Source organism: Bombyx mori, chromosome 9 (assembly GCF_030269925.1).
Source record: "Bombyx mori chromosome 9, ASM3026992v2".
NCBI lineage: Eukaryota > Metazoa > Arthropoda > Insecta > Lepidoptera > Bombycidae > Bombyx > Bombyx mori.
The window spans coordinates 11,734,863-11,758,777 of record NC_085115.1 but is presented as its reverse complement, the minus strand read 5'-3'; the positions used below and the strand labels follow the sequence as shown (position 1 = coordinate 11,758,777).

The 23,915-nt window shown below is 34.1% G+C and overlaps 3 protein-coding genes, 1 long non-coding RNA gene and 1 other non-coding gene across 8 annotated transcripts in view; 3 read left to right on the top strand and 2 right to left on the bottom strand.

Annotated features, from left to right (window-relative positions):
• Positions 1 to 9,523, bottom strand: part of LOC101744043 (uncharacterized) — a 123,743-nt gene extending 114,220 nt beyond the window's left edge. The window contains exon 1 of the mRNA XM_004931082.5: positions 8,051 to 9,523. The gene's annotated coding sequence lies outside the window, so the exon portion shown is untranslated. The remainder of the gene's footprint in view (positions 1 to 8,050) is intronic.
• LOC134199392 (uncharacterized) lies at positions 4,614 to 5,556 on the top strand. Its single transcript, XR_009973873.1, has 2 exons — positions 4,614 to 5,099; positions 5,257 to 5,556. It is a non-coding gene; the product is annotated as an uncharacterized LOC134199392 (long non-coding RNA).
• Mir3365 (microRNA mir-3365) lies at positions 6,182 to 6,286 on the top strand. The gene has a single exon (NR_107643.1). It is a non-coding gene; the product is annotated as a microRNA mir-3365 (primary transcript).
• A 940-nt stretch (positions 9,524 to 10,463) lies between the features above and the next one.
• On the bottom strand, positions 10,464 to 15,308 carry LOC101743797 (DNA excision repair protein ERCC-1). 2 transcript variants are annotated; one of them, XM_004931080.5, is made up of 6 exons: positions 15,160 to 15,308; positions 13,402 to 13,536; positions 13,237 to 13,307; positions 12,601 to 12,795; positions 12,112 to 12,297; positions 10,464 to 11,336 (listed from the first exon to the last, which is right to left on the bottom strand). In XM_004931080.5, the coding sequence occupies exons 2-6, from the start codon at positions 13,502 to 13,504 to the stop codon at positions 11,055 to 11,057; spliced, it is 837 nt and encodes a 278-aa protein (XP_004931137.2). In that variant the 5' UTR covers positions 13,505 to 13,536; positions 15,160 to 15,308; the 3' UTR covers positions 10,464 to 11,054. The 2 variants fall into 2 exon arrangements, with proteins under 2 accessions (XP_004931137.2, XP_004931138.1); XM_004931081.5 differs by lacking the exons at positions 13,237 to 13,307; positions 15,160 to 15,308 and having other exon boundaries at positions 13,402 to 13,593.
• The window catches only part of LOC101743653 (Fanconi anemia group M protein), a 20,256-nt gene continuing 10,129 nt past the window's right edge, over positions 13,789 to 23,915 (top strand). The window contains exons 1-10 of one of the 3 annotated variants that reach the window (XM_062669963.1): positions 13,789 to 14,090; positions 15,857 to 16,006; positions 16,355 to 16,487; positions 16,804 to 16,987; positions 17,450 to 17,715; positions 18,206 to 18,352; positions 18,982 to 19,106; positions 19,855 to 20,098; positions 20,685 to 20,895; positions 21,839 to 22,022. In XM_062669963.1, coding sequence (XP_062525947.1) covers positions 14,017 to 14,090; positions 15,857 to 16,006; positions 16,355 to 16,487; positions 16,804 to 16,987; positions 17,450 to 17,715; positions 18,206 to 18,352; positions 18,982 to 19,106; positions 19,855 to 20,098; positions 20,685 to 20,895; positions 21,839 to 22,022 — 1,718 coding nt within the window. In that variant the 5' untranslated portion in view covers positions 13,789 to 14,016. 3 annotated transcript variants of the gene reach the window in all.

Here is a 23,915-nt window from a genome sequence, read left to right as displayed (position 1 = left end):
CATTAACAAAAATAGAAACTACATTTATGACTTAGCCAATAAACGCAATTTTAGCTTTAACTCAACTTCAAGTGAAAAGGGTTAAAAACCCCATAACATCTGCTATACTCGCTTTAAACTCGTGTGTACCGTGAATAATCCATGCACCCAAAACTAATTTCAAGTGGCGTCTTCAAACCTGTTTTGATCAGAGCGCAGTCACTGCACGTTGGTTAAAGAGATCACTTTTATTAAGGCAGATAGGCAGACTATCCAGCGTTAAAGGGTGGAACTCATCATGGTGGAAAGGCAGGCTGATCTAATATTTAAACTGAAAGGCATTGTTTCATGCCAAATTGGAATTACCAGCTTGGAACTTTTTCCCAACCACCTATAAATAAAATCATGAGGTTTAGGTATAAAATAATAAGAGGCAGCTATCCGTTTCTTTTAATCAACAAACTATGACAACAGATTATTACAATTATAATCCACTGACAAAAAACTTAGCACGTGTACTGTTTACCAATCAACAGTGTCAATTGTGAATAGCTAAAGCATTGGTTAAGAAGCCCAGATCACGTTTTGTGAATGCTACTAAGTTAATTACCTTTATAGTCTTGCTGCAATCACCGAACGGTTGGACCCGGCATTCCTTAACTTTAGACACGCTCAGATTTACTTTTTTGTAATTTAATTGTTTCATGTCGCTTTCGCTATTCGGGGGGTGAATCGAATTAACGAAGTTAATATTGGCTTCTAGTTCGGTTGAACTCTTAACTTTAGAAAAAAGCGATTATTTGAATATTCAGAAATGGTAATATTTAGACAAAAAAACAAAAAAAAAACAGTTTTCTGTATTTTATTTGAACATATGAAGAACGCAAAAACGGGCCTATTATTTACATAATATGATAAAATCTTAAACTTATATTTTATCATCAACATGATTTAACAGTTCCATGTGAAAGGACGAAAATAAACACACTTCGCAAAAAAAACACAAGTGGCTGTCTATGAATACGAACCTTAAAAAAAATCAAGTGATCCATTAGTAGTAAATTTTGAATGAACTTTAAACATTCGAAGGCACTTGAGTTTTTCATTATGGCGTCTGAACACACAGATAGACCTTTCTTTAGAGTTCGTAAGCTCACAGCAGTTACAAACTCAAAAATATCCTGTATTAAAGTACGTATCCTAAGAATACATAAATCTTTTAACTAGAATCTTTCAAAACAGTAAAACAAAAGAAAAGAAAAAACATTTAAAACCCTTTTTGCAGATATCTAAATGCTTTTATTCTGAGCATATTATATAAGGCAACGCAGACATTCAATTTGTGAATGTATTGAATTTTTTCGCTTGTGCTTACATATTTTTTTAAGTTGCCCGTACTATAAACGATTATTTTACTCTTTTTTTAAGCTACAAAGTACATTCTTTGCTGTCATTATAAAATAATGCGGTCACCCAAGAGCCCAAAGCCAAAAGATAAAAAACTAGATAGATGTTGCTTCAAATTATAATCTCTTTAGGTTAGAGAAAGCATTCTATGAAAAAAGTGGTCGTATGTTGAACTATAATTAGTTGTTTTATCTTACAGAATGCTTCCAAATATCTAAACTATTTCGAAAACCATCCAAGTTTTTATTAACCAAAGCTTGTATCTGAGTTTCATTCGAAAAAATAACACTTTGATCATACGTGATGATGGAAATTGTATAGTATTCGACACGAAGAAAATCGTATAATAAAAATAATATACCGGTAGCTGTCTACCTAAACGACTTGTTTGTGTATAACATCGTGACATCAATTATGTGTATTATCTGTGACGATGACCACTCAGTGAACTGGGCGATTTTTTGGCGGGAACGCGAAGAGTGAAGTTGTGTGATTTGTTTTATTTTGTCTGTTTAGTGTTTCTTCAGGTTTAAATGTATAATAACTGTGGTTTATTAATTGTTTAATATCTGTGAAAGTGCACAAATGTAAGAAAATAAAACAAAGCCGCTGGACGTAACTTCTCGGGGTCCTCCAAAAAGTCCACTGAAAAAATCTCAGTAAATGACCACCATTTTACTGAGATTATATTTCATCCCATATCATCTTATCTCATTTCATCCCAGTTGATTAATGTCTCAAATTAATCATATTCATTTCAATTCACTCCGTAATTTAATTTTTCATAAAAATAAAAATATAAATTAAAATAAGACATGACTTAAAGGTCTTAGTTACCAGGTCATAAAATCCCTTAAAAAAAGTGAACTGGGCTATACTCTCCTCTGCCCTTGTAGCCAAAACACTACTCCTGTCTCACCACGTGCTCGCCCACCAGTCCTGAAACTGGAAAGGCTTACGGGCCGGGCCATCTGTAATTAATTTTTCATAAAAAAAAGAGGTTAAACAATGTCGCCTTGACTGTCACTAGTTAGCCGGTAAAATGTGAGTACGTCCATACGGGCTACTCGTGTATGTACCACCATCTTACTGTTTTCATTCAGTAATTATTTCACGAAGAAGCAAGACATTTTCCGCCATCAACCGCGCTTTTAGGTCTGTTAGTTATATATATATCCTACAATTGTGTTTATTTTATAACGCACTCAGAACACCTTTAAAATTGTAAACAGTAATTCCAAAACTATGTAAAAGAACGCCTTCAAAGAAAATTGTATACAAACAAACAAAACAGCAACGTTCGGCAATAGTTGTACGCTTATACAAAGCTCTTTTAAGTTTACGACGAGCAGCCCGGGTTTTACCCGAATAGTATTGGTTCGCACACACATACGTTACAAAGGGACGCACACATCAAAGTGTCAAGCCCATTACATGCTATACACGTTACACAAAAGGTACAAAAGACAACACGTGCGCACGTGGTCCAACATACAGGTATACAGTTACCGAATCCAGCTTTTTTACCGACTTCAATTAAAAATAAAGAAGGTTCTCGTTTCTGAGCTCCTTTTTTCAAATTTAATACACCCTTTCACCCGCCTGCCGTCTTCGTCATAAAGTTCGGAAGCTATGCAAAAGCTGTTAGGAGTCGCTAACGTGTAACTTTTTTCATAACCTTCAGTAGACCAAACGATTTCAAGGTGGGTGGCAGCGTTTACGTTGTAGATGTCTATGCTACGGTAACCACGTAAAACCAGCCGCGGCTTGACCATCTATCGAAGCAACAAAAACATTTAAAATGTATTGGATTGATCAGTAATTGCATATACATATTTAGATGACAGTATTTTTGCTAACCAAATGAATTTTGTTTGTTGTTTATGTCGAAATAATTTATTTTATCAATAACCATTTCAGATTATGGGTACTCGAACACGCGTTATTGTGATTTTAATAACCGACAAAATTATGGTATTCAAAACAGATATAATAATAACAAAATAATTCCCCAATAATATTTTATTTTCCATTGTAAAGGTCCCTTACGCTGTTTTCAAAATTATCTGGTCTAACTTGTCCTATAAGATGGCTTGTTTCATTTCTTTTTCAATACGATGCCCTGTGGAATGCCTGAGTCGGTGACCTAACAGGACAGACGGGGCAAGTCAAACAACACGCAAAATGTTATTTATACATCTAGTAATTTCACTTCACATGAATAAAAATTGTAATTTGAAACGTCAAATTCTTTTTATTATTTTTGTCACATGTATCATACCTATTATTGATTATAATAATATTTAAAAGTAAATTGTAATCTCTACGAATAAATTTAGTTTTATTGCGCTACGCGCTATCTTTTACTAGTGGTAGGACCTCTTGTGAGTCCGGACGGGTAGGTACCACCGCCTTACCTATTTCTGCCGTGAAGCAGTAATTCGTTTCGGTTTGAAGGGTGGGGGCAGCCGTTGTAACTATACTGAGACCTTAGAACTTATATCTCAAGGTGGGTGGCGCATTTACGTTGTAGATGTCTATGGGCTCCAGTAACCACTTAACATCAGGTGGGCTGTGAGCTCGTCCACCCAGCTAAGCATTAAAAAAAAACACATTTTTTATCAACATATTGGCAGCGAGAGCAGCAAAGCGTGCCCTACTGATCATAACTTTTGATGCCACCTTTGATGTTTTATTTGAATATAGAAAAATAAAGTTTACATATTGCAACAACTTTTTTTTTATATTTATTAGTAATGTCATTATTTCTTTGCTTAGATATATGGACGAGCTCACGGGCCATCTGGTATTAAGAGATCACCGGAGTCCATAGACATCAATCACGTCAATGCCGCCGTTCATCTTGAGACATGAGTTCAAAATCTCTAGTTTTTACAGTATAAAGGCTGCCTCACTCTTAAAGCCGAAATGCATTAGGTATTGGTTTACAGCTGAAATAGGCAGGCTTCGCAACAGTAATTACGCAAATTATTATATTGTGCGGATTTGATTTTATTACAAGATATTATTCCTTCACCGTGGAAGTCATTTGTGAACATTTGCCAAATACATATTTCGTTAGAATAAATAGTAACTGTCTGCGGATTCAAACACCGGCAAAATAGGGTTGCCTCATCTTTACCTGAATTTTGAAAAATATCTTCAAAACTAAATAAGCTGTTTATTTTACATTACATAGACATCACTTATTTAAAATGAAATGTCAAACTACAACAAATTCTAAAATACATTATTTCACATAATTACTCAAAATCGATTAGTTAGAATTAATATGAATTTGTGTGACCTCTGTGGCCACAGCCCATTCAGATGACATCTTAATGATGGGCATCAATCAATGTCGATTACAAAAAAGCCCGGAAAAAAATTACATTTAGTCTAAGCTTTAGTTATATAAAATTATACTGAACAACCAAATATTAACGAGATTTGTACTCGGGACGATTTATTTAATTTTATTTTTAAAGTTGTATAAGCTTTGTACTATTCGGTCTAATGGGTAACATTAGCGAAAGTTAAAGTCGCCGTACATTCTCCCATTGTATTGTATTGTTTCATGGTTGATCTCAGAGGTCGTGACGTCCTATCATGATGAAAGCAATCACGATCGCTAGTGATCGAGATTACATGCAAACATACCTTTAAGGCTTGGACTTTGAAGATATGCTACATCTCGTCTTTAATGGTTATAGGTAAGTAGGTACCTATATAATTAATTTTAAGACTCAAAATGGAACTAAGAGTTTATTATTACAAATTGATTGGAATGTATCTACCATATGAGATTATTTATTATAATTAATTTTGAACACTCACACAAAATATTATTGTATAGTATACATTTTTAAGGGAACATTTTAGCACCGCGCCGCTCTAAGGCATAGTCGAAAGCTTCTCATTCTCTGTCAAGTGGAGGGTAAATGAGCCAAGAGGCATTGCACCAACAAGATAATCGGACACTACAAGGAGAACAGTTAGGGGTAGTAGCTAACAGGTGGTCCACTTCGCAGCAGACCGATCTTCATGGAAATACGTGCGGTCACGACCCTTAGTAATGATGGAACGTCGAAGAAAAAAATTAAGAATCAAGGAATTTTTTAAAATGATATCTGAAGTATATGAAATAAACTTCCTACTTAACTTACTAAAGCGTTTAAAATCAATAATAATTTAAAATAACTAACAAAATACGCTTTTATATAAAATAAAAAAATGATTTTATTGTAAAAAAATCGTAAGGTGCTTTTCAGGATATTATCAAAAGAACCCTACTCATATCTGTTCATAAAATATTAACACCTACTGATACCATGCACCCCACGCTTTTTTTAGAATAAAATAATTTTTCGTACACTATTTTTAATTCAAATTTATTAAAATTTATTTTCTATTTTTTAGTTGGTTTTTCTATAAAAGGGTATTTTGTAAAAAAAAAAAACTTTTATTTATTTTTAATTTGTTTTTTTGAATTTCAATTTTTACAAATTTTTTTCAACATTTTTTTTAATATTAAATTGTCATCGGTTCTTAATAAGTATACCAAATTTCGAGTTAATCCGACGTTTTGAAGGGGGTCAAAATCATCTTCGAAAATTCCATTACAAACATACATACGTCTGAAGCTAATAAAAGCGTATTAATAAACACATTTCATTTATGGAACTACGTTAAAATCAGCGATGCAAAACACCTCATTACACGTGTCTGATTTTATCTATCATATTAACGAACTGTATAAAACGAGCGTAACTGTCAATAAATTGTAGGATCGTCGCAATGGCACCATTAGATACTGATGCGTGTGTTAGTCAATTAGTCAAGATAACGGTGCGTCTGGCATTATATGACTAGATCTACCACAGCAACAGGGCTGGGTCGATTTAAATAATAAATAAATAAAAATGTTCATGAAATGAAAATCTGTTAAAAAACCTACTTTCGTTCAGAGTGTTCGCTAATAATTGTGGATTAGCTGAGATCATTATGATCTTTTGTTACAGTTACAGGTATTTATCATTTAAAATTAACAACAGAACTACAGTTTAGTTTTTAGCGACGCTAACCCCCTCACCATGGGGTGGGCCGTATGCTCGTCTGCCTTCAAGGTAATTTGTATTGTGTACGCATATACAGTGCTCCTTGTGCTTTAGAAAGGCTGATGGTACAAAAAAACAAACTGATATTGAGCAAACCTCTAATCTTAGCAAAACAGCGATAATAAATAAATTCAAGGCAGAGGTGTGGCGCTTAATTTCACGCTATAACTGTTTCCCGGCTTGATAGTCGCATATTAAAGTAGTTAGATCCAAATTATTGCAAACAGTAATAATACTTTTTGTTTTAAAAAAAAAAACGATAAATAAAATCAACAACATAATATGTAAATGTTTCGACGACTGTTTCAGCGCCTTATTCGTTTTCTGAGAGCATCTGTTTATGTTAATACGCATTTATTTTAAGCATGCTCCCGCCCAACATGGTTGTACGGTTGAATTATACAAATAATCATCTAATATGGGCATAGTTCAATTGAAAGGATAACAAACGCGGCATGTACTGGCACCTGGCCGACTCGTGCCGTCTTCACCTGTTGGCCCTGTTGCCCGTTTAAACACAAAACCACGTAGCACACGGTACCATTATTTTTTCAACAGTTAGTTAAGGAACATGTAAGACGCAATTTGTTAGCAATATCTTAAATTCTATGTTCCTTGTTTTTAATTAACCGAAAAAGTAACGTGCTTGATTTGAGGCGTTTTACGTTTTGGAGCTTTGGTAAAACGAAAGTTTATTTGGTATCTTCCAAAATTTCCTTAGCATTTAGGTAACTGTCTAATAAAAAATTTAAATTATGAAATAAGTATTTCTTCTTCTTTTTCTCCATCTTATCCCACTAGGTAAGGTCGACACAACTAATTTTTCTCTTCCATTCTCTTCTATTAGCCGTCATCTCAACACTCACTTCACTCTCTCTCTCATATCGTCATTCACACACTCCATCCATGTCTTCTTCGGTCAACTTCTTCCCTCTCTTCCCCTACACTACCATTTCCATACATCTTCTAGTCACATGCATGCATGAAATAAGTACATATGTATTGTGTAAATCACCGGATTAAAGTAGTACCCGAATATCAGCACAGAATTGATGAACCTTCAAAGAAAGGTAGTTTCTATTTAAGAACAACTGTTTGATGAAAGGTATCAAAATGTTTGATTGATTATCTAGATTCCTACATATTTCTTATATAACCTATATATTTAATGATGTAATTGGGGGATGGAAAAACCTACCCATCAATCATTATGCATCAACAAAACCTATGGATCAATCATTTGAGCTTTTCTGCTTTTTTAATACTTTTGAAGCTAGACGAGTATACGACCCGCCCGATTGTGAGTGGTCATCGTTATCGACATTAATAATGACCGGGACATAGCTAAAATGCTTGACTACTTACTTTTATTTAAATATGAATCATATAAAATATCTGTTCGATTTCGCGATTATAAAACATACATATTACCTGAAAACACAAAGTAATGAAAGGTTTTGGTATTTCAATCTGTATTGGTTTAAAAATTTAGTTAAAGTTTTAATTGTTCTTTTAAATATAAAATAAATTATTAAACACAAACTTACCTTAGAGTTAAAGGTAAAACAAAATATCTTTTAACTCTCGCACAGTTTACACAATACGTCTTTCTCGCCTTATCGTCAAGAATTCGTTTACATATAGTCACGTATATAACAAAAGTTCTCAAATCACTTAATTACATTCGAAACTCAAAAGTAATCCAAAAAACACGCACTTAGACTGCACAATTTAATTCACAAATATTTTCGCGCCAAACTCATAATCGCCATCATAAACTACTCGCTACCTAGTTGTAGGTGAAACGTATGCAGCGTACAGACGTCTATCCACCGACGGAGCCGGTTACGCGCTGACCAGACGTTTGTTTTATTTTGAACTCGACGCGGCCAACAACATCGCTGCGCTGTGCTGAAGCGAACATTAACGAACTAACCACAAAGGCTCTTTTAAAATCTCCTATGCTTCCTGTCTGGTTTTATGCATCTTTATTTTCGGTTAGGCAGTAAGTAGTTTCAATCGTTGAGAATTAGTAATATCACATTCGTATTTGTCTTTCTTAAACTAGTTGGAAGTGCTTTGTAGTCTCAAAGTAGCGAGATAGAGGTACCTAAACGTGGTGTTGCCGATGTCCATGGAAAAGCTCGTCTTTTTCCTTTTTGCTTTTTTACTCAAACGTACTCATGGTATTAGTGCTTGGCGTTGAATTTCTAGCGGATCTAATAGAGAGAAATAAATAATTTGAAAGTTCTCTTAAGGCTCTAAAAACGCGCAAATAACCCACATCAGAACAATACGCGACCGTGCCGCCTTCATATTAGGACGTCTCTGTCCCATGATTTGTAAGCGAAGTAAATTATCGCTTCGAAATAAGGTGACACTCTACAAAACTTGCATACGCCCCGTCATGACCTATGCAAGCGTAGTGTTGACTCACGCGGCCCGCTCCAATTTGAAACCCCTACAAGTTATTCAATCCCGTTTTTTGCAGGATAGCCGTCAGAGCATCATGGTTCCTAAGGAACGTAGATCTCCATGATGACCTGGAGCTTGACTCTGTCATTAAGTATCTACAGTCGTCATCATTGCGCCAGTTCGAGAAGGCGGCACGACATGAAAACCCTCTTGTCGTGGGCGCCGGAAATTACATGCCCGATCCTGTGGACCAAATGGCAAACAGTCGACGTCGCCCTAAACACGTCATTACAGATCCTCCCAATCCATTAACGGTGCTTTTAGGTATCACAAGCACCGGCCACCGTCCTTGTCGAGCCCGTCGCTTGCGACGAAATGTTCGACGAGTGAATTAACCCATAGACACAGCCCAGTGTCTCGCCCGATCTTCTCAGTGGGTCGTGTTTCAGATCCGGTGGTAGATTCTGCGAAGCACTGCTTTTGCTACGGCCAGTATTAGCAACACTCCCGGTTAGAGCCCCGTGAGCTCACCTACACGTCAAGGAGAAGCTGAAATAGCCTCTCAAGGTTATCAACGTAAGTACGGGAAAAAAAAGCGCAAATAAAAATCTTTTTTTATATTGAAGCAGGCTTTACAACCGCTTATTAATTATATAACTTTACCATCGATTCAGAATATAGTTTCAACACTTAAAAGTATCAGCAAGAAAAGTTTCACTTGACTACTTGGAGTAATATAATATGCACGTACGGGTAGGGACCACAAATCATTGTCCATTCTGGGGTCATTTCTGTCACGAAAGTGATGCGTTCCTGTTTTAAGGTTAGAACAGGCATAATGCACTATAATTGAAAAATTAAAGTTCCAGTGGTATATTTAATAATACTACAGCTCTACTGTCCACGACAGCCAAAAACAGTTGAGCGGTCAGCCCATGTTGGTAATCCGTAAACCGCCCCATATGGTAGCAGCAAAGTTACACAGTTAGGCCGTTACTTTCGTAGTCTGTGTGCTTAGTGCGAGTTTTTTAACGTTCTCGATAGCGTAAAAGTTAGCTTAAATTTGTATGGAATGGGATCGTTTGCGTACATTTGCCGCTAGGGGCGCTGTTCGAACTGCATACAAAATTGGGTTAACTTTTACGAAACTCGCACTAAGCACACTATACGACAATTCCTGTGTGCTTATTGCGAGTTTTTTAACGTTCTCGATAGCGTAAAAGTTTAACAGCTCACATCGGAGATAGTGTAGCTTTCAAACGGTGAAAGAATTTTTTAAATCTGTTCAGTACTTTCGGAGCCTATTCAATGCAAACAAACAAACAATCAAATCTTTCCCCTTTTTAATATTGGTATATATGAGTTCGTATAAATCATTTTACGTCAATTTGTATACATCACTATACAAATAGCTTGCGATCACAGCCACCAACCAACATTGCTTTTAAAACATTTATCCATTTTTGCTAAATGAAAGTATTGGCTCTAAAATCTAAATGTATCTTTGAATTCAATCAGCCAAATTTGTTAAATAAAACAAAGTAATAAACTCATTATTATTAATTTGACCAAGGCTTGATACAGAACAATTTTCTTTAAGCATTCAATTCTGGAATTACTTATAGTTTAGAGCAGAGCTGCTCAGAGAACGGCGACGCATGTTTCAATCAAAAAATAGTTTTAGATATAAATAGTTTGGATAAAAGAATTCTTTGTCAAAACATATAATCAATATTTGATATAATTTATCTTTACTCTTGTAACATTTCATTCCCATGACATCATTTTCTTTTTTCTGCGGCCATCCAGCCTTTGCAGTCAATTTAATGATCCCGCAAAGGTACCTATGTAGTTTGGACAACCCTGGTCTAGAGATCGGGACTCATATTAAAACTCACTCTAATATTAATAAAGACGTAACAATGTAACTTGCAGGACCAGCTATTAGCAACAACTATTAGTACTATGGACAGTTAAGTTTCAATTTTTTGCAGTAATACTTCACTGTAGAATTAGTTTATTATTGCTTGCAAGCATCATGTTTACACCTGGTTTAATTGTGTACACTGTATTTGTATGAACTTCAGTGGCATGTTTATCTTTTGCCCTTAGTTCTTCAGTATTATTCATAGTATCTCAGGATATATCTTGGTTTTCATTTACAATTTTCTCTAATTCTTCAAGTGTCAAATCTTCATCAGGAAATTCATCTTTTTTATCTTTTGTTTGACCCTTCTTTAAAAATGGTTCATGCAATGCCTTGTAAAGTTTTTTTGCTTTTGTTATACCAAACCCAGGGCATTCTGCTAATCTAGACTCTGAAACTTTAATAATATTCTCTAGGGTGCCAAATGTTTTGATTAGTGTCATGGCATCAGTTTTGTTGACAGGTTTGATTGATGACAATGCATTGATAATCTGAAATTTGAAATTGTTTTTATTGTAGTTGTAAATTAACATGGGCCTTTAATATATACTTAATACCCACAGCCTCTCAGACTTGACAAAGAAATAAAAAATCAGTACTATTCGCCAAGTACAATTTTATTTTTAAACATAAACTGTGGTGCCAGTTATTCTCAAAAAAATCACTTTCAGTTATATTTAAAGCATTTTCCATTTCATGCTATATAACACAGTCAAAAAACAAATGATTTTTAGTGGTCAAGGGGGAATGTGAGTTGAATTATCCAACTGATTTTATTCCTTGGGGGGCTCTATTGAATTACTTAACAAGTATGTATTGTATGTTTAGTTAATTATAGTTAGAAGTTTTCATGGCCCAAAGTTTAAGACGCACAATGTTTTCATATCGAGCAATGGGTGCAGTCTGGTGACTAAATGCTGTAGGCAGGTACCTCAGTATTGTACGAAAAAAGCATAATAAATTTCTTGTGGAAAAATATGTGATGATATGATGCCAAATTTTCCGGACAAGTGAGTGATGGTATTTAGCGTTCGTTATCTATGGGCTCTAGTACCCACTTAACAAGTGCTTGTTCATGCAAACTCTCTAAACAAAACAAACAAACAAAAAACTTTTATGAATGAATTTAATACCTTTTTTTTTCTTCAAAACAGCCCTATACACTCTTCAAACATCACATTTCAAAGTACCTAACTTTTCAATGTATTTGTGATTTGCTGTTTTATATTTTGGGTAGCATAACTTCTTTAAAAAATTAATAAATACCTTCTGATGAGGATCATTCTCAATTTTTTCCATAATTCTGTCTGGCGGTTTGTTTTCGTAAATTTTATAGTTTTCAACAACTTTAGCTGCTTCCTCTGGGTTCCAAGCTAACATTAAAGTTATATCAGTCAGCAGGCATATTCGTGTTAAATTTTTTAAAGATGCATGTGGATCTTTCAAATCAACCTGAAATACTCATATTAAAAATTTGGTTTATTAAATTTCTGATTTACATTCTATATTTTGAGATTATAGCTATTTTTTAAAATAAATAATATCATCCATCCAAATTAAAATACAATGAATAAAATATTGAGGTTTTTTTGTTGTTAATTTCTTTATTTCTAATCAAATTCAAAGTTTAATATCATTTATCATCTATTATATCACTTGTATCTCAAATTCTGGCAACAACTTAATACATTATGGTATGCTGATATTTTGCTTAATTATCACAAAAATGATCTAATATTTAAATATAAAATTTACCTGTACTAGCAAAACTCTCAAATCATACTTCTTGCCTAGCTCCTTCAATCTGTTGTGTATGTAATCTGGATTCAAGTTGTGATATCTTAATGAGAGGAATAGTAAGCATATTGTTTTTCCAACCTCATAATCAGGCACTATATCATCATATTCCCAAGGCACGCTGGTTATGTGTTTGAGAAGAGGATTGCCTCTCTGAAATTATTTGCGCACACTATTCATATTGCCTTTGTACACAACTGTACACAGTATTCTTCAAATAATAAACTCTCGGATTATGAAAATGAAACTTATATTTAGTAATTTAGTAGTGCCTATAACAGAAAAACTGAAGACCAAAATAAATATGACGCTAAATTGATGTTAGGTACGTGATTCAAAATTCGTAAGCACCTTTTTTGTTACGAAATTTTGTTGACCAGTGTAATCAGTCTTCAGCTGTAGTGCATACTGTTAAAGCACATAATTTTTTTTTTTTTATTTGACAAACTAGTCGTTTTACAAGAAATTCTAAACATACTGTGACAAAAACACTCGATTAGATTAATTAAATAAAAATAAATAATCGCTCAAAAACTATATACTCTCATGTACTATTTATTCAAAGATTCGAGATCATCTTAAGACATAATTTACCTGGTTTTTATTTACTAGAACACAGTGTGTCTTTGATGATCTTGGTTTTATGGTAGCTTCGTCAGATGTTCCTGGAATTCAATTAAGACTGAGAAGATGTTTTGTTTACCTACTTGCTTAATGAATTTTTGCTATAAATAAGAAAATAGACCCGTAGGTGCCAACCTGCTTGAGCAGAAATTTCATCTACTTTAATTTTCTTTGATGATGATGGTTCACTAATTTCGGCCAACAATTCATCAAAACCATCCTCTATTTCCATTTTCATTTTATTGTAATAATCAGCAATAATCGCAGTTTCTGTGAATCCATAGATTATACATATAATATAGATGTGAATCGGTTAGAAAATAGTAAAAATTGTAGAGAGAAATAATAAAGAGGGGTTTTATGACCTGGTAACTAAAACTTTTAGGTCATATCTTATTTTAATTTATCCCGCCAAAAAGTCCTATTCATTTTACTTGTATTACATTTTGATGATTACATATTGACATTGGACACTAAACATTAAAATTCCATATTAATGGATATGAAAATGACACTCATTTCATACGATCACTCATTGACAGTTGGGGTATCATCGTATTCCGATAAAGATTAGAGTTTTCCCGAAGAAAAATAATTTCTCACTAGATGTATATGTACTTCGACAGTCGACGCGAGGCGTGAAGTTGTGTGATTTGTTTTATTTTGTCTATTCAGTGTTTCTTTCGGGTTGAAATGTGTAATAACATAACGGTGGTTTATTAACTGTTTAATATCTGTGAAAGTGCACAAATGTGGGAAAATGAAACAAAGCCGCTAGACGTAACTTTTCGGGATCCTCCAAAAAGTCCTCTGAAAAAATCTCAGTAAATGACCACCATTTTATTGAAATCATATTTCATCGCATATCATCTCATCTCATTTCATTTCATTTCATCCCAGTTGATTTTTGTCTCAAATTAATCATCTTCGTTTCGTTTAATTTCACTCCATATTATAATTTTTCATAAAAATAAGAATATAAATTAAAAAATAAGACTTGACCTAAAAGTCTTAGTTACCAGGTCATAGAATCCCTTAAAAAAGAAATATACACAAATAAAAATAAATCATGGTAGTTTTCCAATAGACTTGCGCAAAACATCACTTCCCAATGTAATGTGATATGACATCACTTTTACAGACAGGTGATATTACACGAAAACATTACACATCACTCTTAACATTACTCGGCGCGTTCAATAGATACTGTGACGACGAATACATTGTATCTATTAGACTTGCGCAAAACATCACTTCCCAATGTAATGTGATATGACATCACTTTTACAGACAGGTGATATTACTCGAAAACATTACACATCACTCTTAACATTACTCGGTGCGTTCAATAGATACTGTGACGACGAATACATTGTATCTATACACCCGAATCATTACCTAAGTGATGTGTTGATACACATCACTTAGGTAATACACTGTTATATTACTTGACAGAGATTGACTTACTTAATAATATAATAATTTTATTTTTTACTTAATATAATTTATTGTGGGATGAACGGATTTCATATGGCGACTTAGACTGCAAATTGAGCTCGACAATAATGTTATTATATGAGAGCAGTAGATGCATTGTTTCGGCGCGATATCCTCAAAGTGCATCCAAGGAGGACTGTACTTTCATTTAGACGCCGTTATTTCATTCACTTATTAAACACGCATTAAAACAAATAATAAAACTATCTTCAAACAAGTGCTTAAGTAATTCAAATTAAACACAAAAATTAATATGAAATATTACTAAACAATTACGAGCGACTAGCGATTTTACAAAAGTTGTGAATAAAAAATTAAGTAAGTACTTGCGGGAAACTACCGGCTGGCCGCATGAAAAATATAAACACAAATACCTATATTAAAATTCAGACGTACCATAGGTATAAAAATGTACCTAGCGGCCACGACATACGGTTCAAAATCACTAGGAATAATTCCGTGTCGCTTGCTCATTTATTTTGCGTCAATCGGTCTGTCTTGCTCGCTCGGTTCCGTTCGTGTATTAAGCAACATTACACGACAAAGAAAGAAACATGTTGGGTGATGGTGTGATGTTTGTTTCCTTCGCGTAGTGTGTGATGTTGCATTACATCGTAGAGTAATATTACCCGAGTAATATCACTCGCATTACTTACACATGTCTAGTATCTAAAGGCGGTGATGTTGCATTACATCGTAGAGTAATATTACCCGAGTAATATCACTCGCATTACTTACACATGTCTATTTTCCAACTAATTGTATTAGTTTTCCAATTACAGAGCATAATGCGACAATTAGTTTTCCAATTACAGAGCATAATGCGACTCAGTGACGCACAATGCCGAATTATGCTGAAGCTTAGTTGAGCATTATGCCGCTTAATGCGCTCTTGTGCTGTAATTGGAAAACTACCATTTTCATTTTTCGCTAGAAGTATTAGTGTTCTGTGGTCTCTTGTCATTGTCATTTGTTTTCAACTTTTAATTCGCGGATTTTTCTTCAAATAGCCTTATGATCTAAATATTCTAAATTAATAAATAATCTATTATTGACTATCATGAATAGCTATGAATAATTCAAAAAATTGTAGGGACGAAAAAGTTATTGATGAATACGAAGATGATGAAGTATTTGATGATTCTACATTTTTGGCGAATTTTGCAAACACTTCCTTCGATAAACCTAAGTTGCACGTAAAAACCTCAAATGGATCATTAAATAAAAATGATTTGAATGTAAGGTAAGTGAATTCATTACTTAAAAGTGTTTTTGATCAGCTTTTTTGTTTATATTAAAATTATTCGAATAGATCTTAAATTAGGAAATTAAATCTATTAAATAAAAATCCATATGAATATTTTATTGGTGGTACGTTCCATTGACTTGAAAACGACAGTTTGTTTGATGGGAATCACAATCCAGTGTATTATAAATAAATGTCTACACCAGCTTCATAGAAATAGCTTAATGTCTTAAAAAAGCAATTATCAAGGTTTGAAAGGTGATGCTAAAATAAAGCTAATAGTGACCTAACATACTAGCCAGACTCGGATATTTTATTAATACAAGTTACAATTTTTTTTCATAGTGCATTATGTTGTGATGAGGAGTTAAATGGCTATGACAAACTATTAGGACAAACATGGATTTACCCAACAAACTATCCAGTCAGAGATTATCAGTTCAATATCATAAATGCTGCACTAGTGAAAAACACTTTGGTAAGATTGATATTTGTATTCTAAATGGCTTCCACTATATTACAAAAATATTAAAATTGTTGGAGTAATCTTGTGAGGTTGATTAACCTTTTTGCCTTGAAGTAGTCATGCATTCCAATTTAAAGGGTGAGATAGCTATTACACAATTAAATTAGTTTACATTCCCAGTGGCCCATGATTCTTCTATAATGTATATATATCTCCCTATTCTTATATAAGAAAAGAAATTGTTTTGACCGTATAGAGTTGCAATGATCTCTGAGAGAATATTAATTATTAAGTTTCATAAGTAGTCATCCAGTAATCAAATTTTTAGGTGAGTCTGCCCACAGGCTTGGGCAAGACATTCATAGCAGCTGTTGTTATGTACAATTTCTACAGATGGTATCCACTAGGCAAGATTGTTTTTACAGCACCCACCAGACCACTTGTGGCTCAACAAATAGATGCCTGTTATAATATTGTAGCTATACCGCCGAGGGATACTATAGAAATGACAGGTAAATTATGTTTACATTTACATTATATTTACATTCAAGACATTTAATAATTCAGACTTCATACTAATATTATACACGTGAAAATAAAAGTCTGTGAAAGTAAAGTCTGTCTGTCAGTTGTCTGTCTTATTCACACCAAAACTACTGAACCGATTTAGATGAAATTTGATACATAGATAGCCTAGAGCCTGAAAAAGGACATAGGCTACTTTTTCATGCGAAAAAGGGTTGAATGGAGGGATTACAAAATTGTAGGAAAGTATCATCTTTTTTAGAGCTAAAAGCTTGAAACTAATTTTTTAGGCTATGGGTTTGATATAAATAAATATGACATTAGGCTTACACATCAAAATAACAGGTAGGCTCTAATTTCTAAAAATATAGTGTGAATTACCCAAAACTGTGGTATATTAATTGGCTAAATTAATTAAATCTACACACAATTATCCAATTGCCTTTTAGGTCACATGCAAACCTCGACAAGAAAATTACACTGGCAAAATAAAAGGGTATTCTTTGCCACTCCACAAGTTATATACAATGACATAAAATCAGGTATATGTCCTGGAGATAAGATCCGTTGTTTGGTAATAGATGAAGCTCATAGAGCTAGGAAGAATTATGCATACTGTCAGATTATTAATGCCTTAGATGATATGGGACACAAGACATATAGGATATTGGCATTATCTGCAACACCAGGTAGTAAAGTGGATGATGTTGTCAATGTAAGTACCATTATTATGAGTTTAATTACCAGTGCGCAGACAATAAGCTCTACTAAATTAAAATAATAATGAAATCAATATTTTGTTTTAAATAATGAATGATTGTGAAGTCACAGATTGAGACATATTTTTTTTTAACTATAGGTATAAATGGGCAAAAAGAATTCTATTGACAAGCTATTGATAAGCTTTGCTGTTATTAAAAAAGAATATTCAATACCTCAAAAACAAAAAAATATTGAATTATGTTCATAAAATAGACAACCTTGTTAGAGATTGATCGAATTATGATTGAATGGAATCAGTTGTACATTAGTTTGTATAAATATTATTCTTTTATTATGAACTAGGTCATCAACACATACACCTAAGTGATAAACTCATACTTTGATTTAGAAAAATAAACTAGCAGTAAAGGGTTTTTCTGGACCACATAACTAATTTTAATGGCAAAGCATTTGGTTTTGAAATTAGACTTTTCTTCTCACAGGTTGTGAAAAGTTTGCATATAGCAAATTTAGAACTGCGATCAGAAGAGTGCATAGACGTGGCACGTTACAGTCATTCTCGAAAAATCAACACGGTTATTATACCTTTAGGAACAGAGCTGACTCACCTGAAACAAAGATATGTTGAGGTAATTCATATAACTGATTTTTAATCTAATCAGCTACGATAAAAACCATACTAATACATTGTATATAATAAATATGCATATAATGCAATTGAAATGATAATTAGTGAAGTATACAAATCGAAATTAAAAAAAAGATATGAATAAGGGCTAGGTACTAAAATGTTTTTAATTATAGATTTAATTGTTTCAATTCTTGACTTTAAACAGATTTAAATTAATATTTATAAGTTTCTTTGTGTTCTTAAATTGGCAGCTCATAATTCTTAATTTTAAAGACTTTTAGCTACTAGCGAACAACAGGTGGCACCGATTAGTTTCAACAAATTTGATAAAATATTTTATAATATTCACAACGAAGCGTGAGCGAATACGACTACATTTTAAATAAATATATAATAAATACAGTAAAAGCTCCTTATTCACGTTTCCTTCATTCGCGGTTTACTATTTGCGGATTAAAAAAATGCAACCCAATTCCTATATTTGGGGCTAACAATTTCTTTATTCGCTGGTCTGATCAGTACACCGGATAAAAAGGATTCCAATATGTTGGTATCCCACCGAATATCCTTTGTAAATGCATCGTTAAATGTATGTCGTAATTAGTTAATTATTGGTTATTTTTACAGATTCTAGACTGTTATGCAAGACGACTGAAACAATTGAACATTCTGCCCCAGAATCTAGGAAATTTATCAAAAGGGAGAATAGTCATGATGTACAAAGACTTCCAAACGAAAGACCGCAGTAATAGGTATAAATTTGACTATAATTAGAATAGAGCAAGTAGCTTTTTTTAGGATAACTCGTGGCCCGGGGGCTTTTCTAGTTTCACCAGGACAGTTGGGCGAGCATGGACTCAGCCAGGAGAGGTAGGAATTACTAACAGCTACCCGAGCGCCTCTCAAGCAGACCTAACAACTCGAGGGAAGCTGCTTCACGAATGAATCTGCTACCGGATCAGAATCGCGACCCGCTGAGCAAATCCGACGAAAAACTCGACGAGCTGATGTTTCCGATAGGCTGTATGTCGAACTCTTTGCCGAGTTCGACGAGTACGGGTCCCGTAAAGTCCCGTAAGCCTGCCCCTAGTCTTGTGCTGAAAGCACAGTTAGTTAGTTGCTTGAGTGTTCGCGTTACGTTACTTTGCTCTTTGATTGGGTGTTTTTGTAATTTAGCAGTTTGATGCAAATTAACTTTAAGTCTCCCCTGTTATTTTAGATAGATATAATGGTAAAGAACCAACCACAAATGAGTCCGAAGTTGCAGCGATCGTCAGGTCTAAATAAAATTTTTGACCGGGCTCTCCAGCTGTAACAAATTATAATAGCTTTTATCGCTAGATGTTTAGTAACTTAAATTATATTGATTCCCGCAACACATATGCAGCTATTGGGAAAAGTCTGTAGTACTGAGGTTAATAGATCTGATGGATCCGTAAGGATGTGTCTAGGGCAGTAAGCAAGCTTACAAAAATAAATGAATGCCCATAATTTTGACAGGCATCCACAACACAACTACATTATGAAAGATTTCATGATGCTCATCGCTCTATTCCACGGGCTCGAACTCTTAACCAAGCATGGTTCGAGAGTATTCCTGAATTTCTTTGATGAGCACCCTGAAAAGTCATGGATTCAGTCGGATGATAAATTAACGGGACTTTTGGAACAGCTGAGAGACGATTTAGGCATCAATCCTATGTCTTTGAATACCAGCATTTTGCCCGATGGAACTATACCGGAGGTAAAAATTTATATTATTAAAGGTAACAACTGTCAGATTGTCAGAACTCCCAGTGTACAGAAATTAAAACTAAATATTAATTAGTTTTTAAAGTGGATCTAGAATATACCTTCGCCTAATGATGTTACAATTAATTCCTCATAATCCATTCGTAATAGTAAAAGGCATATTTAAAACTCGTATCCACATTTTTTTGTTCCTAGGGATTTCAGTTCGTATCCCGGTCGTAAAACTGACTGCGTAATCCGACCGTATAACCTTACTAAGCTATCATGGAGATATCTAATGTCTTTCAATCACACTAAAATAAATAAAGTTAAGACATTGCACATACTAGTGCGAAGAACTATCGAGAGCTACTAGCTTGTCTAATTCAACCGCGAAGTAAGCGTGCGTTCTAGTTTTAAGGGAAAAAACTTTGGGAAACAGTTGAGACTTCAGTCAATCTGGACGGTGTATTCACATTTTGATGTCTATAGGTTCCAAGCACTTAAGAAAACTAACCCCTTGTAGGCATGAAGGCTCAACTAGCATTATTTTAAGAAAATGTATGTACTTCCCTGAAATTAATATATTTCTTTTACAGATTCCTAAAAATTTAAGTTTTGGCCATCCCAAATTCTATAAGTTGAAAGAAATAATGATGGAACATTTCACGAAGGCCCAACAAAATGGGCAGGACACTAGGGCCATTGTGTTCTGTGAATATCGCGAGAGTGTGAACTTGGTGCACTGTCTGCTGCTGCAGTGTCGTCCTCTCATTACTCCTCAGACGTTTGTCGGACAAGGAGCTTCAGGTTCGTCAAATTAAAATTTTATTTTATTTTTACTGGTGGTAGGACCTCTTGTGAGTCCGCACGGGTAGGCACCACCACCCTGCCTATTTCTGCCGCGAAGCAGTAATGCGTTTCGATTTGAAGGGTGGGGCAGCCGTTGTAACTATACTTGAGACATTAGAATTTATATCTCAAGGTGGGCGGCGCATCTTCGTTGTAAATGTCTATGGGCTCCGGTAACCACTTAACACCAGGTGGACTGTGAGATCGTCCGCATATCAAAGCAAAAAAATATATTTAAATAGACAAATATTTAATATACAGATACAATTCCAATTAGCTATGATGAACAAACGAACTCACAGTCTGTCTAGTGTTAACTGGTCTCTGAAGTTTAATCGGATTAATCAATTTATTTGTTAAATATATTATAATATACATGATTTTAAATTTCGAAACAGAACATAAAATCTAAAAATTATTTTTTATAATCACATGAAGATGAACATCGATCGAATCGCATGACGTCATATCGTCTTCTCGCATTAAAACTGTATAATCTCAAAACTTACTAATTTTACAGGAGAGTAATTTTAAAGATTTAATTTTAATTTTAAAGGTTTAATATGTGATATTTATAATATTAATCATATTTGCAACATTTTTATTTTTTACCAGTTACATTATCTGTCTTTTAAAGTAAGATAAAATTATGTATTAATTTTGTTAATAGTAGTCAAAACATAGGTAAATTAAAAAAAAAAAACTAAAACTAAACTACGCTCTTTTGACAGTATTTTTTAGAAAAATACTGGTGATACCAAATGATTCCGCATATTAACTCTATTTCGAATATTTTTGGAACTTGTACCCTTTTAAAGGCGATATGTGGTTAATCGTTGCGTGTTCGTGTAGGATCTACGGTGAGCTTGTAGTTTTATTTCGATCTATCTGTGGTGAGCAGGTAAGGACGGCAGGACGGTGGTGTCGCAGCCGCAGCAGCTGCGCGTGATGCGTGCGTTCCGCGCGGGCGCGTGCAACACGCTCGTCGCCACGTGCGTCGCCGAGGAGGGACTGGACGTCGGCTCCGTCGACCTCATCCTCTGCTTCGACATCTCCACGAGGTCGCCCGTCAGGCTCGTGCAAAGGTGCTGCACTTACATTAGATCTTCTCAATGAGTCGCGTTTCCGATCCGATGGTAGTTTTTTTTTTTTTTCGCTTTAGGCCCGCCCCTCGATTACATAATAATAATCGGACATAATCAGAGCTCTTGTTTATTTATTTTAGGATTAATAACGGAACCAGGATTTTTTTATTTATTTTGTATAAAGTTTTGCAATACCATATAAACTTAGTATAACAGTTATACCAATATTTATATACCAGTTTTAACTTTTTCTAACTTTTATATACCGGTGGTAGATTCTGCAAAGCACGGCTCTTGCTAGGGTTCGTGTTAGCAACGTCGTCAGGTTTGAGCCCCGTGAGCTTACCTACTAGTTAAGGCAGCCTCTCAAGGCTCTCAGCTTAGGTAGGAAAAAAAACAAATTACTTTTACACATTGTAGTATTCAAATCAAATTCATTTTAATTTACAGGTTCTCGTAAATAACGTACTTGTTAAGTATGTATATATTTACGAACCAATTCCAAAAAAGACAAGTATTTGGAAAAATATCAAAACAAACTATCAATATTTTGTTCATTATCATTTAGATACTAAAAGTTTATTTAGTACATAGATAACATCATCGAGATTAAAGTTAATTTGATAAATGTTTAACGTCACTTAAAATTATCTCAAAATGTCTATATAATACTTAGAACATAACCTACCACCAGCAATTGCGAATATTTAATAAATTTTACAGATTTTATATTTAATACTCGATGTTGTTGTTGTTGTAAAACTATTGTATATTTTCTGTAAGTATTGATGTAATACTGGAAATAGTTCATGAACACGAATAATTTTGAAAAAAATATCCTGTGGGATTTGAACTTCGAGATAGTCGTATCGCTCAAGTACACCGATCGTCTTATCCTTCAGGCCACGGAGTTTACACAAGTGGCTGGGAACACTGACATCGGTTGTATTAGGTCGGTGCGCGGACGATGTAGGCTGTTTTTTTTACTTAATGAATTTGAACATTTTTTAAAAAGCTTAATCTGAACTAAAATTTAACCTTACGTTGAAATCAATAGTGTAAAGAATTTTTTTGTATATGAGTATAAGATTTAAGATTATCAACCTGCAGATGTCTATTCAAAGGCTCGTCACACACAGCGTCTCACCTCTGATGTACTAGTGGACCCACAGTATTCGAAATTCGACAATAATTAATTGAAATTATGACTTTATTACATTATTATGGTTCTATTGTCCAAGACTATTAAACTTCTATAATCACAGATTTCGCCAAGACGTCACTATAGACAAATAATATTAAAAATAAACAATATTAACTTATTCTTAATTTGACCATATACTTTAAGCAATAACAAAAGTTTGACAATAAATACCTAGTCAGGTCATAAGTATTGTCACACAGTAAAAACTTTTCTTTTAGAATGCTGGCCACAAAAAAGTTTATTGAATTCGAATTTCGAATTGTTCATGAAAATAAAAATGTATACTTTTAGAATTTTACTCATTTTTAAATGTGGAGTGGACGCTTAAAGAAGACCGTGTTGCAGTTATTGCGTTGCATCGTTGCGGTTACGCGCCAATTCAAAATTTTAACATACTGAAAAATTTGAATATAACCAAAAGATTCGTTTATCGTACCATCAAACGATACAATGAAGACTCTAGTGTAGATGACAGGTCAAGAAGTGGTCGCCCTCGGTCTGTTAGGACTCCAGCAGTGATAAAAGCTGTGAAGGCGCGAATTCAAAGAAATCCCAAACGTAAGCAGAAACTGTTGGCCCTTCAGATGGGGTTAAGCAGAACCACGGTGAAAAGGGTGTTAAATGAAGACTTAGGGCTTCGGGCATATCGAAGAAAAACAGGACATCGTTTGAATGCTCGTCTAATGGAC

What these genes read in the sequence shown, in the direction of transcription:
- LOC101743797 (XM_004931080.5), bottom strand. Translation starts at nt 13,504, where the DNA reads ATGAAAATGGAAATAGAGGATGGTTTTGATGAATTGTTGGCCGAAATT. An exon ending in TGAAATTTCTGCTCAAGCAG is followed by an intron (nt 13,308 to 13,401) that starts GTTGGCACCTAC and finishes ATTGAATTCCAG; the next exon opens with GAACATCTGACGAAGCTACC. An exon ending in TTCTAGTAAATAAAAACCAG is followed by an intron (nt 12,796 to 13,236) that starts GTAAATTATGTC and finishes AAATAATTTCAG; the next exon opens with AGAGGCAATCCTCTTCTCAA.